The sequence below is a fragment of the Dysidea avara genome, chromosome 12 (genome assembly GCF_963678975.1).
Source record: "Dysidea avara chromosome 12, odDysAvar1.4, whole genome shotgun sequence".
NCBI classification, from domain to species: Eukaryota; Metazoa; Porifera; class Demospongiae; order Dictyoceratida; family Dysideidae; genus Dysidea; species Dysidea avara.
The window spans coordinates 15,038,011-15,055,574 of NC_089283.1; the positions used below are offsets into that span (position 1 = coordinate 15,038,011).

The 17,564-nt window shown below is 37.3% G+C and overlaps 1 protein-coding gene across 1 annotated transcript; it reads left to right on the top strand.

The window, feature by feature from the left end:
- Window positions 1–104: 104 nt before the first annotated feature.
- Window positions 105–17,322, top strand: LOC136239867 (uncharacterized). The gene is made up of 9 exons (XM_066030616.1): window positions 105–133; window positions 238–331; window positions 814–890; window positions 1,170–1,340; window positions 2,458–2,551; window positions 2,611–2,709; window positions 6,904–7,085; window positions 16,942–17,191; window positions 17,296–17,322. Exons 1-9 carry the CDS (start codon window positions 105–107, stop codon window positions 17,320–17,322), a joined length of 1,023 nt encoding a protein of 340 aa, XP_065886688.1.
- Window positions 17,323–17,564: the final 242 nt, after the last annotated feature.

Genomic DNA, 17,564 nt, shown 5'->3' on the forward strand with positions numbered 1-17,564 from the left:
CATGATTAATTAAGTAGTCAAGAGTCAGTAAGTTAGCTAGTAACAAATTTGTGCTTTCAAAGTTCAGTGCAAAATCATGAAGTCTTTTATGCAGTAGATTACTCATGGGGAATCAGCTTTGTAACAGCACCAAGTGAGAGACATTTGTGACCGAATTTTGGAAAATCACCCATATGGGCACATTTGACACCTAAAATATTAATGTTTAATGATGAAATCACAAACTTTATTGTGCAGATCTAATAGAAGCAGAGTCCCACCAACCAAAGCATGGAAGAAAATAGCTGGTAAATATGTTCCAAGCCTGCAGGAGCTGTCTCTATTACAGAATGTTAGAACCCTGAAACAGTCATTATTTTGTTCTCCCAGAGTCCCAGTTTCACTGAATCATTTGAAATATTTTGCCCCCTAATATTGTTGGATTGCCACTGAACTGTCTAAGATATTTTCTTGGTTGTCGACTTGCTCTCTTGTTGCATGCTGACTTACTTGAAATCCAGACAAGTGGTTGCACCCAGGTTACAATTCTCAGCAAAATGAATAGATATGTAGCTTTGCATTAGTTAAATTTATTGAAATGAATTATATTTTGTAACTGAAAGATTGATGTAAAGGGTTTGTCAATATCTGATGTGCTAACACTGAGTTGTGAAGTTAATTGGTTGATACAGATTGTATAGCTACATGGCCAACATTGGTGACTCCAGGTGATTTTGAAATTCTAAATTTTTACATGCGTCAAATTAGCTATACTACTGCCATTTGTAATTTCAGTACATTGATGTGTTCATGACATTAATGTGTACAATTTAGATTGATTCTGGTAAAACCAACTTTACTAAGATGAAAAAGCAAACAATGCATACCACAAAGAAGATTGGTCTTTTTGGGTACATGATTCATTACACTTCACACTTAGGTGGATAATTTATGTTTTACAGTGGATCCTCACTTATCTGAACTTTGAATACCAAAAGTGACTGCTCTATTAGAGTATTTTGTCATCAGTGTGCATGAGTAAATGACTGTTCTATTAGAGTAATTGAACAAAGCTCTCTATTGCAAATCAATAGGCTTCATTATCCAAACAATTTCACTGATCTGAACACTTTTGGCTAATTATAGGAACAAAGGTGTTTGTATAACTGAGGATTGACTGTACTGCATAGGGAATTATTTGTTGTTGTAACAGGTAGTGTAGTGGAGTGGCCAGTTGTGATGAAATCTAAACCACTTGATAGTGATATACCTGCTCTTTTGAGCAAAAAGCAGCAGTCAGAACAGGGAGGTGAAGCAGAAATAGCTGAGATACAAGCATTGGCAACTGCCTCAAATGTCAGGTTAGTAAGATACATTACTCATTTCACATTGTGTAAGTATGTACACAGATTAAGATAACATTTAACTAGTCACAGCTTGCCAGTAACTAGCTAAAGATGTACCTACCAGTTTTTTCCCCAAAATTTCACCCTTCATCTATAGTAGATCACTATGCAAAAAAAGATCATAAGTTTTGTGTTAAAAATATTTTCATGTGATTTACACTAAACTAAACACATTTTATGCCTAGATAGCCAATACTAGGGATGAGCCTGTTTTGCTTTTTTCCCTACCTATTTTTCAATTTTTTTCTAGCTCAATATTTTGCTCGAAATTTCTCTACTTTGCTGAGCATCGGTAAAAATTAATTGCAGTATCTCAAGCTTACAGCATGTGTGACTGCTCTATTAGAATATTTTGAGAGTATCTTGATCTTTTTCATACAAAATGTGCTAACTTGCCATTCCTTGGTGCTAATATTTTCAATTTTCTGACTATTTTTCCAATATTTTGCTCTTTGCTTTTACCAACATATTTTTCCAAATTTTTGCAGGCAAAATCGGCGCATCCCTAGCCAACACAAGCACCAAATTTTACATCAATCAATGTATCATGACAACGCATGTCAATGAAAGTACAATAATTAATTAATAATAAATGTTTAGCTACATAGCCAGAAAAACAATAAACAACTAGTAATAGAGTCATTGAAGAATATAGCTGTGATCTGACTGCTCTATTAGAGTATATCACAATCATTTACAGCCGCACACTGGTGGCTACAGTGCTATGTTCTTGATGTTTGATGTCTTTTGGTTGAAAACTGTAAGCCACACACTTAGCCCAACTTGTTGCTTATAGTGACCCAGTATTGCCTGTAGTTACCTACTGTTACCTGCAGTTACTCACCGTTAGTTGTTAATGTGTAACTCTAGCAAATTCTGGAGAAATATACAGCTGACAGTTTTAATTAGAAATCTTACAAAAGTAATAAGTAACTTTAAAATGTATTACTAGTTACTTTACTATAAAGTGATAGTGCATTACTTTGGCTGGAGTGCATTACTTTGGCTGGTATTAATGAGTAAAGAGTAATGTTTTACTCAAAAGTGTGTATATTGCATTTCAACACTATAGGTTAAGCCATGCAAGGGAATTGGCCATTGTTCAAATGGAGGAGTTGCAACAATTTCTACCACAAATCTACTACAGCATATCCTCCATCAGTGAGGTGAGCTATTAAAGCCATAATATAAAACAATACATTTACTTTGTAAATGTAATGCATAGGAAATGTTCGCATTCATAATGGAATATCTTTCAAATGAACACTTTTCTCATCTTAACACTGCTGATGATATCTCAGGATGGACTACTGCTGATATTAAGGTATAAACACTTGCTAAACAACACTGTATACTTCAGTAGTTATTCTAGAATATATACCCAAATAAAGTAGTCAAAATATACCAGTCAGGAAAGTTGTAACTGTACATGTTTCTTAATATATGACTGGATCTGGGAAAACTGGTCTTTTGAGTGTGGTCTGCTTTTGCTGGCAGCTTTTCCCAAGCAAGTGCACAGTGGTGATCTGTATGTCTGGTCTGGGGCCTTAACATTAATGGAGTTCTGGGGATGGCTGTATGCAGCTGTACAGCTCTGTGGTGTTGAATATAGACCTGTGTTGTAAGTGTCTTTTCATTTTAGCCAGTTTTGAGACTTGACTTGGCCTAATTCATCCCTATGCCTTCCTCTTTAATATTTTTAAACAGCCTCTTCCCTCCTCTGGGCCCTACCACTCACCCTTGTGAAGTGTGTGAAAATTTAGTACACATAACTTTGACCATACAACACAATAATTACTTAAAACCGGCATTTCTTGATACTTTTAATAGACAATTCTCAGACTAGGTCACATATAACAGTCACGTTTACCTGGTATAAAGTACAAAGACACATGGTAGTGTGTTGTGCAACCAAGAAAGCTGTCACACCACAACTATCTAGTGTACTTTTGACAAAGAAAGAACATGAAACATGATTTTCTCCTACACTGTGACAAACATACAATTTGTGCTCCCTTCTCCAAATTGGATATTGCTACAGTTAGGTTGCCAACCAACCAGTTTCTTCAAATTATTATACTCTGTGTGTTCATACCTATGTGTGTTTGTCTGTCCACATCCATGTATGCTAAGAAATTGGCACTAAAACATCCTGTATGTATTTATTGTTTGCAGCAATCAAATACTGTCAGTATAGTGTCACATATGTAGTGTATATGCATCTCTACCCAAACTGCTAAGTTGCTAAAAACAGTCCGTTACTTCAAAAACCAGCATTCAAAAAATCAAAGGTGATGTACCAGAAATAGTTATAATGATAGAATTTTATGAATTGCTTGGACCACATATTTTATGAATTCTGCTTATATCAAGCAAACAGTTTTTCAGTCCTAATGCTAGAAATGCATTTCTGCATAGCTAACTCATGGGGGAATGTACTGCCCTAGCTCCAAGGGTAGTTTTAGAAAATTCGCTGACTGTTTTACTCCACCATGAAGGATTATTGCCATGCATGACTGTCCCTTGGGTTAGCAGTCTTGATTCATCTCATAACTGTGGAGGGTCACCCATTAACTATTTATAGTACTGAAAAGTAGCATGCATGGCTGCCTATTTTACTACCCTGCTGCTCATGATCAGCTACACACAAACAACATTTAGTATGAGTAACATCATTGGCTACTGATTATGGGAAGTAGGCTAGCTGTAGTTAACTATCACATGTTACACGTATCATATGCATGTTGAGTAGCAACTACATATTAAAATACTGTACTTCTCTTCCTTGCTGTATAGGCAGACTCTAAAGCTATACCGTATAGCTGGAAATTTTTAGGCTACAATTTTTTTACAAATTTTGCAAATAATGACTGACAGCTTCGTGAATATATAATTGTGAAATATTTTAGGTCACATATGCATGGCTATTACCTCAAAGAAATGTTTTCTAGACTTTCATGAATTAAAAATGCAAAAATTGTATTTCACACAGTTTCACCCCTTAAAAAATTTTGGCTATACTGTTACAGTATACGGTAACAATTGTAACTTCTCTCTGTCATATAGTAACTCTATCACTGACCAGTTGTCTTTCATAGCTTTAATACCTAATGATAACTCTATAACTAGCTAACTTCCATCTCAGTTTAAACAGGGAATGGTTCTGGCATCACTAATATTCAACCAGAGCAGGCAAACTCCAGAAACAGCAGCACCACCATTTTTGCATTACATCTGATAAGAAATTGCCTCTTGATAATGTAACTGAAGGCACTTAATGCTAAAGGGCAATGATTTTATAAATGATTTTGGATCACAGTGGTTCTTTTATTAGAATAGTTGATATATCCTATTGTCTGTTGACTGTTCTAATATGTTTTCAGAAACTACAGCAGTAAAAACCGATAGAACTGTGCCCACTTAGTGCTCATCCATCTTTCTGTAAATGCTATGCATCATACTACTATAAGGATTGTATCAAGACCTTACACCAATAGCATATTCAGTAGCAGACTCTACTACATTTCTTATGTATAGTATGATAGTACTGTGTAATAGGGTTTATGGAAGTTTAAGCTTTCTTGCTTATATCAACCAAAATCCAGCCTCGACTTTCATTCATGACAGTGCGACATCATTAGCTAGGCCCATGCATAAATGTCCCAAACTCTTCCAACAAGCTTGTATGAAATGTTTTTTGTTTAATTAAATTTTCAGTTACCTGACTAACTAACTGATGCCTTGACTATGGATAAGGCTACAAGCTTGATTTCTTCTCTGTTCAACTTTGCTTCAGCCCGAGATGTGCCTATTCACCAACCACAGCAGGTATATGCATGCATCGATGCATGGACATACCTTTGTCCTCCTTTCTGTCAGTCATAATTTGCGTAGTGACTAGCACAGGTGCATCTCATGCCATCGTACTAGTATATACTGTTCTTTGTTTTTAATGCCATATAACAAGTGGAACATAGCTGGAAATAAAGTGGAATAGCCACTCCACATTTTGGTAATTAATAGTTGGGTGTTCAGTTGTGCAAATAATTTTTATGATGTTATTATTATTATTAGCATTATAAACGCTTTACAGTGACCAGCACTGAAGGTCTGACTGCAACTTGTGCTGCAGCCTTAGGATTACCTAACCTAGTTACAAGGATTCAGACTTAAGCAATGACTTATAGCAAGCAAGGTGTAACAGAAACAGGCCAAAAAAAATCCCTCCAGCCCCAGGGTTCAAACTGCAGATCAACCAATGTATAGTCGGAGCCACACTCAGTCTTCCTCCAGAGAGATGCCTTAAACCTAAAGCATTTATTATTATTATTAACACTTTACAGTGACCTGCACTGAAGGTCTGACAGCAACTTGTGCTGCAGCTTTAGCCTAGTTACAAGGACTCAGGGAAGAATGTGTCTGGCACCATTCTTCCTTTTGATGCAGTATACGATGGTTCACCAGTAATGAAATATATTAAGTAAACAGACAAATGTATAGAATAACTGAAATTTTATGTATATATGAGTACAGATCATAAAATGATACCTGCAGCTATACAAGTTGTAGATGATCTCCCTTGTTGCATTGGTTTTATTTCTGTGATCCCCATATAAATTTCTAATTTCTTACATCTGTAGAAGCAATACCTTATGCTATATGGGCTGTGCTATCTTCATATACTTGTACCATAAGTTTCTGCAACCCCAACTTAGCCTATGAAATAATTACGTGCAGGGGGATTTAAAACAGACAGAAAGAAAGTTGTTTGACTATATCACTAATAATTGTGACCCAGTCTGGGAAAACCAGGCTTATTGCCTATTTAAAAGTATTGAAAAATGCCGGTTTAAGTATTTAGTGTGTTGTAGCTTGCCAATGGTTGAAGCTATGTGTACCAAATTTTCACACATTTACACCAATTCCTTACCTTCCACAGCATCCACTATGCAAGTAGCCAACAAATAAATTTCCCACCATTTTAGATATTTTTTAAACTGAGGTTGACTGTATCAGGCAAGCTGCAAAATGGGTGGGAGGTGGGGGCCTGGAAGGCAGGCAAGATCGTGTTCAAAAATTGAAAAGGAAGGCGTAGGGATGAATTAGGCCAAGTTTTGCACCATTGAGGTATCAAAATTGGCTAAAATGAAAGGAAATTCACAGCAGAGGTACTTATTCAACACCACTGAGCTGTACAGCCACATGCGGTCATCCCCAGGCTGACCAGAGCTCCATTAATTAAGGCCCCACACCGCATGTACGGATCATCACTGGGCTTGGGAAAAGCAGCCAGCAAAACCAGACCACTTGAGTCTAGCAGACTTTTATTGTGGAATTAGATAGTTTATTCATGTAGCTTTTTGTCCTGGGTGAAAAATCGAATCTGCTGACATGGACAATAAGACCGGTTTTCTCAGACTGGGTTACAATTACTATCTAAATATTTGGTTTTAAAGTACACATGCACCAACATAAACATTTGTACAATTGGACTATCATTGTTTGGGTTCTTTGACAGGTTGTTCTTCGTGACATGGCCAAAATTCATTCCTTATTCATGGACAAGGTGGAGTGGTTAAGTCAACAATCATGGATGGATCACAGCCATTCTCATGATGTGGCCATCAGGTTTTGTCCACTGTGGAAGGGGACTCTAGCTAAAGCTGCAAGCAAATTTCCTGAATTCTGGACAAGTAAAGTGTAAGTAACAGCTGGCTTCTAGTATGTTATTAAATTATGTAATGCTATAGTATTACATAAACTTGCATACAGAAATAATAACTTCTATACTTTTGTACAATTCATGAAGGTTCATGCTTTTGCCACAAGTATTGGCCAAAAATCGACCTCAACTTCTTTCACGATGACTTGGCAATATTAGTTAGAGCCTGAAGTGCTCTAGTAAGTTGCTACCAAATGTTAGTGTTTTCTTATTTAGTGGAATGTTCCTCTGACTGACTAACTATATAACTTGTGCTTTCAGATAAGTAAACACAATAATGGCAAACACTATATGAGTTTGACTGCTACAGCAGATGTCTGTTCATCCTGACACGTGCCCTTTAGCATATATACCGCAGCAGGTATGTGTTATGCATGTCATGGACTTATGTTTGCCCTGATTTTTTGCGCTATTATATGGTTGGTTCGCATTCACCTGATCATGAGTTCTTGTTTCCTGTTAATAACTCTTGTTACATGAGCCAGCTGCCCAAACATTTAGTAGCACTGTGAAGCCCTTAAGCACCAGGTCAGTAGAATTCTAGGAAAATGGGAATGGGAAGTGGAACAACCAATGGAAAATGCCCTGATAAAGGTAATCATGTTACCACACAGGCTGAATTTTGCAACACAATGCTCTTTGCAGCATTGCTGGATCATTCTGCTAAAACAATCAAAACACTCTAATAGAGCAGTCACCTGGAATAAAATACTCTAAAAAGGCAGTAAAGAATGTTTTGCAAACTATTCCACCATGCAGAGACTTGTATTGAAAACCTGTGAATTTATGGACTAAAGCTGGCATATATCAGGATACATGACAGTGTGTCGTGCAGCCAAGTACAGCTAGTGTGGACGCAAGACAGGCAAGTGTGTATTTACAGAAACCAAGAAACGCTTTTTTCACTCATTCATAGCTCAATAGTGCTTGAATGGAAATTAACCAGTTTCGCTATGGAAGCTTCCTCGGGGTAGGACATCTACTATTCCAAATCTGAGTTGGATCCACCCAGCCATCACTGATATATATATATATATATATATATATATATATATATACGCCTTCAAAGTTTGTCTTAGTTTCTTCATATTTTTCTTAAATTTTCTTTTTGTACACTTTGAAAAAATTGTAATCACTCATGCGTGCTTTAGTTGATTGGCTTCACATTTGGAGGGCAGTAAGAACATAATGCAACACATTTACAGCCCAATTTTTGAACAGATCACACTAAGAACAATGGAATTATTTGCAATTTTGGAAATTGCAAAAGTGATTTGTTGTCATGTCTACAGGTCTATCCGCTTGACGAAATAACTTGAAAATCGGTCTGTATTTATTTATTTATTTATTATTACTTTACCACAAGGGAAGGAACAGTACTAAAGGCACAAGCCTACACTAGGCACTGTCCAAATGCAAAACACAACAACTCAAAACACAAACACAATACAGTACAAAACAAACAGCAAACACTTGAAAATTACAACAAAAATGTTTATAAGCAGCATGATATAATGCAGAATGGCAGTAAATTCCCAGTATGTTGAAGGGAACTTGGTTTCGAACAAAACAAACATGCACAAAGAAAGAATAACGTCTGGCATTAATTGGTGGAGGGATAAGATGGCTATGAATTGGCATATTGTTGTACATACAATAGTTCAGAAATGGAACGGAACCAGTATGACAAATGTCCTGAAGGGCACAAACTGACAAATAGTCATGTCTGGCACATGAGGTAGGTAAGTATAACTTCTGGTAGCACACACCATGAGAAAAAGGCCAAGATGGGCCCCAGAAAGCACCACAAGCCCATCATGCAGCACATCTCTGAACAGTATTAGTAAGTTCACATCCTTCACAGTATGTGGAGACCAAACCACACAAGCATACTCAGCCTACCAAGAGCTTTGTATGCTCTACATCTGGTGTATCACACCCAAACATGGTACATTGTAAAACATTCAAAACCCTGGTGGCCTTGGATGCAGCAATCTGACACTGTGTAGACCACTGCAATTTGCCATTTATATGGATCCCCAGGTATTTCACTAGGTTTGGTCCATTGAACTGGTTGGTTGTCTATAACATAAGTAAAGGCAATTGGCTTCCTCTTGTTGGTAATGGATAATGCCTCACACTTCTTGGGGTTCAAATTAAGCTGCCACCATTTAGACCATGATACTTTAGCAGAAAGATCATTCTGGAAATCCTTCACTGATGTCACATTAAGGTAAAGTAATACATCATCAGCAAACAGCTTCAACTTACACACTTTAGGTATTGTAGTCAGCTCATCCACATAAAGTAGGAACAACAATGGGCCCAAGACACACCCTTGTGACAACTGGCACCCAATCTGAGTAGGAACCATTAACAACTACTGTACATGAAATTACTATTGTAGTGCAAACCTTTTGTGGTTTGAAAGTACTGAGAGTATTAGCTAAGGAGATATAAGGCAAAACCAAACATGTGAAAAAAGCACAGTCAAGATACTCTAAATAGAACAGCCACTGAGAAGTACGTAAAAAACAAAATGCATGCAAAAAAAAGATCAGAAAAAAATCTCCAGGTTTCAAACCAGGGACCTCCACACCTATGTATATTATTCCCAAGCCCTTTACCACTCTGCCATTGTTGTCAGTCGCTTATCTCACTTAATTTCTAATTTATATAAACGAAAGTGTCTGGTTTAGTACACTAGAATGGTAACTCATAGTCTATCAGTGGAAATTCTAGAACATTTTATTGAAGTGCTCAGAAAAAAATGTGTGCTCTATCAAAGTACTGCTTAAATTATGAAAATAGGCTTTATCAAGTGTGTCGTGTGGCAAAGTACAGCAGGTGCAGGTGGCGACGTACTCGTTTTACGGAATCAGAAAGCACCGTTTCCATTATCCATAGCGCTTGAACAGTATAATTAACCATTTCTGTTATGGAAGCTTCCTCAGGATAGGGCATCTCCCATACCTAATTTGAGTCAAATCTGCTCAGCTATCATTGGGATATATGTGCTTTCAAAATTCTTTCAATCAGTGCTTCATAATGCAGTCTTCACAGGTTTCTGTAGTAAAACGAAAAAAGGTAGAAATGAAGTATCAAGGCCAACCATAAGCTGACTTTGGAACTTGCAATTTTTGTACAAAAAGTGATATTGTTAACATTAACATCATTGCAGCCATTTGTTGGCTGCCACCTTTGATTTTGCAGCTTTTTTTCATGTAGGATTTTTAAGTAAGGCTGCTCCTTTTTTCACAGCCTGGCTATTTTTGTGCAGATTAAGTATGTAATATAGGTTAGCCAAGTCATCAACACTGAAAGTTAGCTACTCCTTTGAAACCATAAACATTTAAAAAGGTTCAGTCATTAAACATGAAGAGGTTTTCAAATTATTCTAATTAACTGACAGTGACTGTATATAAATGTGGGAAGTTGCCCTTGCAACTTTGGCGTAAAAATCACATGATGAGGCATGTAGTAGCTGCAGTATATGTCAAGCTAGCTGAGGTGACTCCAATGAGAAGACTGAACAGTCATGGGAACTCCTCTTGGAGCCACTTCAATTTGAAAAGCATACTGCTGGCTACCCCCCATCATATGACTTCTTATCTGGAACCAGTATGCAGGTGCAGTTTCCAAAACCTACAAGCTTAATAGTTGAATCTTTTAAAATGTTTATTTCAAACAAGTAGCTAACTTCCAGCATTGATGACTTAGCTAGTCTATACACCCTACAGTCCATCAATGCAGGTCCCTTGCAGGGCCGTAGCCAGACTTTTATCTGGGTAGGTTCTTTTAGAAGAAAAGTGGACCTTTTTTGAGGCCCTTTTTATATGGATTACATTATGGTGTGTGAAGCACACCCAGCATGTGAAGCACACCCAGCATGTGAAGCACACCCAGCATGTGAAGCACACCCAGCATGTGAAGCACACCCAGCATGTGAAGCACACCCAGCATGCGAAGCATGCTGAAACTAGGGGGGTCTGGGGGCATGCCCCCCCCAGGAAATTTCTTGAAAATAGACACTAAAAGGTTGAATTTAGTGGCATTTCAGTCAATAAAAATAACAATTTTTAGGTAGGCTTAAGACCAGCTATTTGGATGACATCTGGGAAATATCTCTACTATACTACTGTAATTATACCATCTGTGTCTATAATATATTGGAATGTCACAGTGAATAAGAATGGGAAAGATTGAGCGCTCTGTTGGATCGTGCATTGAAGCATGGATGCTATTTATGGGCTCTGCATGGGGGGGCTTGCCCACCAAAATTTTTATATTATGAAAGTTCTAGTTAAGGCAACAAACATGGTTTTGTAAATAAATTAAGTAATTACATACAGATTTTAGAAGAAAACATAATTGTGACCGTTCTATTAGAGTGATTGTTCTATTAGGGTGGTTGACTGCTCTATTAGAGTATCTCGATCTTGCATTGCATTACAAGCACTGAATGAGCCAGCTACTCGGAGCACTTAATTTAGCTTCTTATTAGTGGTGTTTATTAAACTGGAGCTAATGGACTTTTGCTACTGAAAATTTGGACTTGTATACTAAAAATGTGGACCTTTTTGCTAAAATTGTGGACCTTTTTACTGAAATTGTGGACCTTTTTCCCAAGAGGGCGGTTCTTCCGAACCCCCCGAACCCCCCCTGGCTACGGGCCTGCCTTGTAGTATAGTAAACTGGCTGCTCTATTAGAGTATTTCGATCACTTTAGTGGAAGGACCCAATGTAATGTGGTAAATATATTCCTATTATAAGGCTAAGCCAGTATCCAGTATATGGTTGCCCCATTTTACCAATAGTTAACTGATACCTGATTGTAGGACTCCACAAGTTACACTTGTGCATAATCCACTAAAATGCTATGGCTTTGTATAGTTACAAGTCAAAGCTGCTAATCAGACAAGTGGGCTAGGGCTCCAATAGTCACTGTTTATTTAGGGTCGGGTTTTGGTCACCACTAACCATTCGTGAATACATGTTACCTGTATATAGAGCCTTGACACCATCCCTCCAGTGGTACTGCAGCTACTGAAGCTGAATAGGTTAATAATTTGCTAGCCAACCAACTTCTGATTATGGTAAAAACAACAAATTATCAACCTCCACTAATTACCGATTGAAGTATTGGTGCAACTCTAGCTGTAAAGAAGCATTGTGTTGTAAAATCAAATCTGTATTTGACATGATGACCTTTATCAGGAAGTTTCCATTGGTCATTCTCATTCCAGCTTTTGGTTCCTGTTCTGTTCTCATTTTCCTAGAATTCTATTTACCCTTAAGCACCTGAATTGTATATGAAACATGTTTACAACATAAAAACATGACTTGTTTCAGTACAAAACCATTGGGAATGCACACGTGTTTTTGGTTAAGGTGAATGCAAACTGACTACAGTTCTGCAAACATGTATAACCACAGTAAAGCAGTAAATTATGAAATACTACACTGTGAAAAAGGTGGGATATAAGAGGGTATTTCCAGTAGCTTATTGAATACAAATAAGCTTTAATATAAACCCTGCATTATACTCATGTTATACTTTAGTATAATGCATACTAACTATTACATATGTGACCGGATTTGCGAAAAGGTACCTTTTTCACACACAAAATTTGACCTATTTTTTTGGACTTTAAAGCTTCATAATTTTTGATCATGGAATATAATTGCTTGAAATTTTCAATGGATGTAACTACAGTATTTGGCTACATTTTGATACTAAAATCGGTATGAGGAGTTAAATGTTACATCATTTAGTTTGCTGGTATGTCAAATGTGTGGAAAAGGTACCTTTTCGTAAATCCGGTCATATATATGGTTTCAGTTTATTTACCACATTACCTGAAATATCTTATATCTAGTATAATGCCCACACTATACCATCACATATATGGTTTCAGTATGTTTAATTACACATTAACTAAAGCCTTACATGAGATTGCTAGTACTGTATAATACAGGTTATATCAAGCTTTTTTGTATTCAATAAGCCACTGGAAATACCATCTTATATCTCTCTTTTTTCACAGTGCTAATGAGCAGAGCAAGGCATGAAAGCATAATAAACATTGTAGAATGTATCTAGTAGGATATAGAATAAATGCGTGGGTGGACAAGTAAAATTTTTTTGGAAGTTTATGCCTGGTTGCACTATACTGGTTCAATTGATGTAGCTTTTTAAATTTATTTATTAAGGCTGTACAGCACAAATGCTGAAGGTCTGTAGGACACCTGATCCTACAGCCTGGCAGCCTCAAACCTGCAGCCATCCGATTAACACTCGAACGCTTACAGGAGTCTGCCAGGCCGTTAGGATGTTTTCTCCTTATCAATTTCAAGTATATGAAGACACACTACCATGTGTCGCGCGGCCCAAGAAGCTGGCGCGCCACACCATGAGTATATTTACAAGAATATGCAATTTTCACACCTTTGTAGCTCCATGATCCCTTATCCGATTGGAACCAGTTTCTCTACAGAGGTGCCCACCAGGTAGGCCACACCACATACCAAATTTGAAGGAAATCGCCCCAGCTGTTTATGAGATATTAGTGGCCAAAGTTTTGTTTTAATTTCTTTCTTCTTAAGCCGTAGGGGGGCTACGGGGGCTTTGATTTCTTTTCGCACACTTTCAAGGCCGGAGGAGACGGTCCGGTTGGTCAGGCCCGAGCCGGACCAATAATCTGGAGTTGAACCAACTAGCTGACCAGCTCAAACTACATTACTCTCATGCAATCTTTGGACGATCACATCTACATGTAGCTACGTACATTTTACAGCTGTTATTGAAAATGCATGACACGAGTAGTTACCTAGTTTCTCGGCCTAACTAAAGCACAAAACTACACGTATAGTATCTCAAATTACCTTACAGTACAGCGTATAGCATTCGTATTGATTCGTACAGAAATGATTGTGGGTTCTATACGTACAGTATCACGTGTGCTGACAGTTGGCATTTATCACGTGTAAGGCAGGTGCCTTCTTTGATTCTAAACCAGCACACTTATATCACAATTCAATCTTCATAAAATAATCATTAGCATTCCTTGGCTTGTCTCTCTTGGCTTCTTTTACTGGGCGAAGGGCTGGCAGTGACAAACCAGACGACTCATTCCGCGGCAAGAAGCTGTACACCCATACATTACATGGTGGCCATCTGGATGAAATGTTGAGTAGAAATCACTCCTCTTCAACTACCCACTCGTCCTGTCGAGATACCGAGTAAACTCTCCTCACCCACATCGCGCCATTTTTGAAAACTGATTAGTCTCGTGACTATATATCCACCAGTATATAGATTTACGTGATGATCCGTTCACTTCATACAAACCAGTATAGTAGTATACTGTTACTGTATTTTTGTAGCTGTGTAACTTTTTATTGTAGCTGTGTGAATTCACTATAATATTATAGTAATTATATCCTAGCTAAAGGGGATCATGCTGCATGGGTTCCCTGTGAAATTTGGTGGGAAAGTTGCAAGTTGCTAGCTAGTTTTACTTTAAAATTTAGCATCAATTTTAAATTTTAAGGCATTTCAAACCTTTAAATTGCAAAAATTCTGCAGCTCCTGGGGGTTGCACCCCCAGACCCCCTTGAACTTCTAATTGCTAGCTATAACTAAATGAACCATACAGCAAGTTTCATGCTGTGTTCCCTCACCCCTGTATGTCAGGTCTACATATAGTATAGGAAGTCTGAAGAACAACAGATAGGCTTGAGCATATTTATATAGCTAGCTAGCAGTGAAATGTCACTAAAATTTTATATATCAGTGTCTAATTTTCAAAAATTTCCTGTGGGGGCATGCCCCCAGAATGCTCGTGCTTCGCACTTCGCAGAGTGTGCTTTGCACACTGTGCAACAGTTCCTCTCTCATTGGCATGTATATAGTAGCAATTTCAACATTATAGTCAATGGCCTGACCAACTCAATTTTCCCTCCTCCGGCCCTGACTTTGCAATAATTGCTATAAAACACAAACTTGTAACTCCATTGTATTGATATTTTGCACAAGTAAAGAGCATATAGAGGTACATTTGCGTACCAAGTTTGTTATGAATCTGATAAATATCCAAGGAGTTATGAGCATTTATTCACATAAAAAATATGAAACTTTTGTCACGGCTACAGGGTAAACTGAGTACAGGAATGACTTGAAAATTTGTGTGTACATAGGCTGATCATTTTAGGAGTGCCGTGTGGTAGTTAGAACAGCAACAGACATACAGCTACAAAGTTATAAAGTAAAACCGAGCAAGTGTAAAATCGCGGGATCGAGATACTCTAATAGAGCAGTCACTAGGAGGCAAAAAAGGTGCATAAAAAATGCCGAAAAAAATCAACTGACCATGACCAGAGTTCAAACCAAGGACCTCCATAGCTGACACCTGCATCCTTAACCTGCTATCTCGGCTGATCACTTCACTTAATTTCTACCTTATACATAGAAATTCCAGTAAAACTGATCTACCAATAGAAAATCTAGAACATTCTGTGTGTTCTATTAGATGATTTCAGCAAAAGTAAAAACATGCGCCCTATTAGAGCATTAGCACCATACTATTGTTGCAACACTTTGAGGCTCAGTCTAATAGCTATTTCATCAAATCGGAGCCATTTTTGTATCAATCAGTGGTATATTTGTAGTATTAACTTAGTTTTTCCCCCAGACCGTCTGTGAGCAGACATAGCTATGACCGACTTACGCCAATCATCATCATCATAATCATCATAATAAGTGCTATGCTAGCAAAACTTATGATACAACAGCCTGGAAATCATATCCCAGTAAAAAAGGTGCAGGATTTGCTTTGTTTAAAGTTGAGCAACTGCATCTTTTCATGTTTGCATGAAAAATCGAGATACTCTAATAGAACAGTCACTGCAAAACTATGATTGAATGCTCTGATCTGATTGATTGATTTGTGACTGGAATAGACAGCTTGTTGCTGATAGTATACCAGGGAGTTGAAACATTACAACTCCAGTACAACAATGTAGGCTATTCTACTTTGGATGATCCTCGTTTCACCTCCTGTGATAACACACAATATATATACAAGTGGAGTCCACATAAATTATGGGAACATGCACTCAGCTCATTTTAGGGAAAATTTTAATTGTTTCAAAACATGCAAAAGTTTTCAATATGAATATCCTACAGTCACGCATACCAATTCACTTTCATATAAATCACTATAGTCGAAATAAATACATATAAACCTAATAAAACTTTATATCAAGTATAGCCATCATGCATGCATGCATGAACTAGAAAATCATGTTGTGGTAGCATGTGTCCGAGGACACTTGTGTCTGAATTATTTGTTTTTCAGCAGTAATGGTTTTCTCTCTCTGTGTAGGTAATTTTCTGTATCACTTGTATGGTCATCATTGTTCTGATCTGTAGATAAAAAGAAATCATAAATGTCAAAACCTTGGTTTTGAAAATACAAAAAGAAGTGAAATCCACTCAAAAACAGCCAAGCTGTAAAAAAAGAGTTTGGCCCTCAAAAGCCTGGGTGAAAAATGTTGTGAAATCAAAAGTGGTGGCCATGCATGAAATAGCTGCAGTGATGTTAATGATAATAAATTTTATTAATGCACAGAGTCATTATTAAAATTTGTTAGCATTAACAGCATTGCAGCCATTTCATAACTTCCACCTTTGATTTCACAACTTTTTTCATCCAGGCTTTTGAGGGCTGCACTCTTTTCTTACAGCTTGGCTGTTTTTGAGTGGATATATATATATATACATAGGAACTTTGTTTTGTGTGTTTATATGCAAATAATTGTCTTATTGTATAGGGTGGAAATGACCACTGAAGCTATTGATTCTATGGATGAACTTTGGAAAATATTTGATAGTTTTCCAAAGACCTTGGTCCAAAATGATTGTAACCCACGAAATATTTGTATCCGTAAAGCTGCAACTGATCAAAGTGCTAGTTCAGATGAGGATACTCGACAAATGTGTATCTACGACTGGGAACTGGCAAGGATTGATGTTCCTCAACATGACTTGGCAGAATTCCTAGCCTTTGTTCTACCCCCAGATGTATTCAGCATACTGCAGCAGTTGATGACCAATTTTGGAATATATTACTTGACTTGTTTTGTGGTTCTCACCTACATTGTTGACATAACCATTTTTGTTGCTAGGAGACATATAAACTAGGGGGGGACTAATGGTTATAGCATAATCATAAACAAGTTACTACAGCAAAGGAAATTTTAATAAACCAGCAGTGATTGGATAGTTGATAGATAAATATAGAAGACAATTTGTAGTTTTTCCAGTCCTGATTGTTTGAGAATAAGCTCACTAGCTGCTATAAGCATGAAAAAGTAAATTTTAACACAAGGTTTATGATGCAAACTCATTATGCACCTATACCAATGTGTTCCCCCACCACCCCCCTTGGATGTAA

What these genes read in the sequence shown, in the direction of transcription:
- LOC136239867 (XM_066030616.1), top strand. Translation starts at nt 105, where the DNA reads ATGGGGAATCAGCTTTGTAACAGCACCAA. An exon ending in AAGAAGATTGGTCTTTTTGG is followed by an intron (nt 891 to 1,169) that starts GTACATGATTCA and finishes TGTACTGCATAG; the next exon opens with GGAATTATTTGTTGTTGTAA. An exon ending in GGACTACTGCTGATATTAAG is followed by an intron (nt 2,710 to 6,903) that starts GTATAAACACTT and finishes GTTCTTTGACAG; the next exon opens with GTTGTTCTTCGTGACATGGC.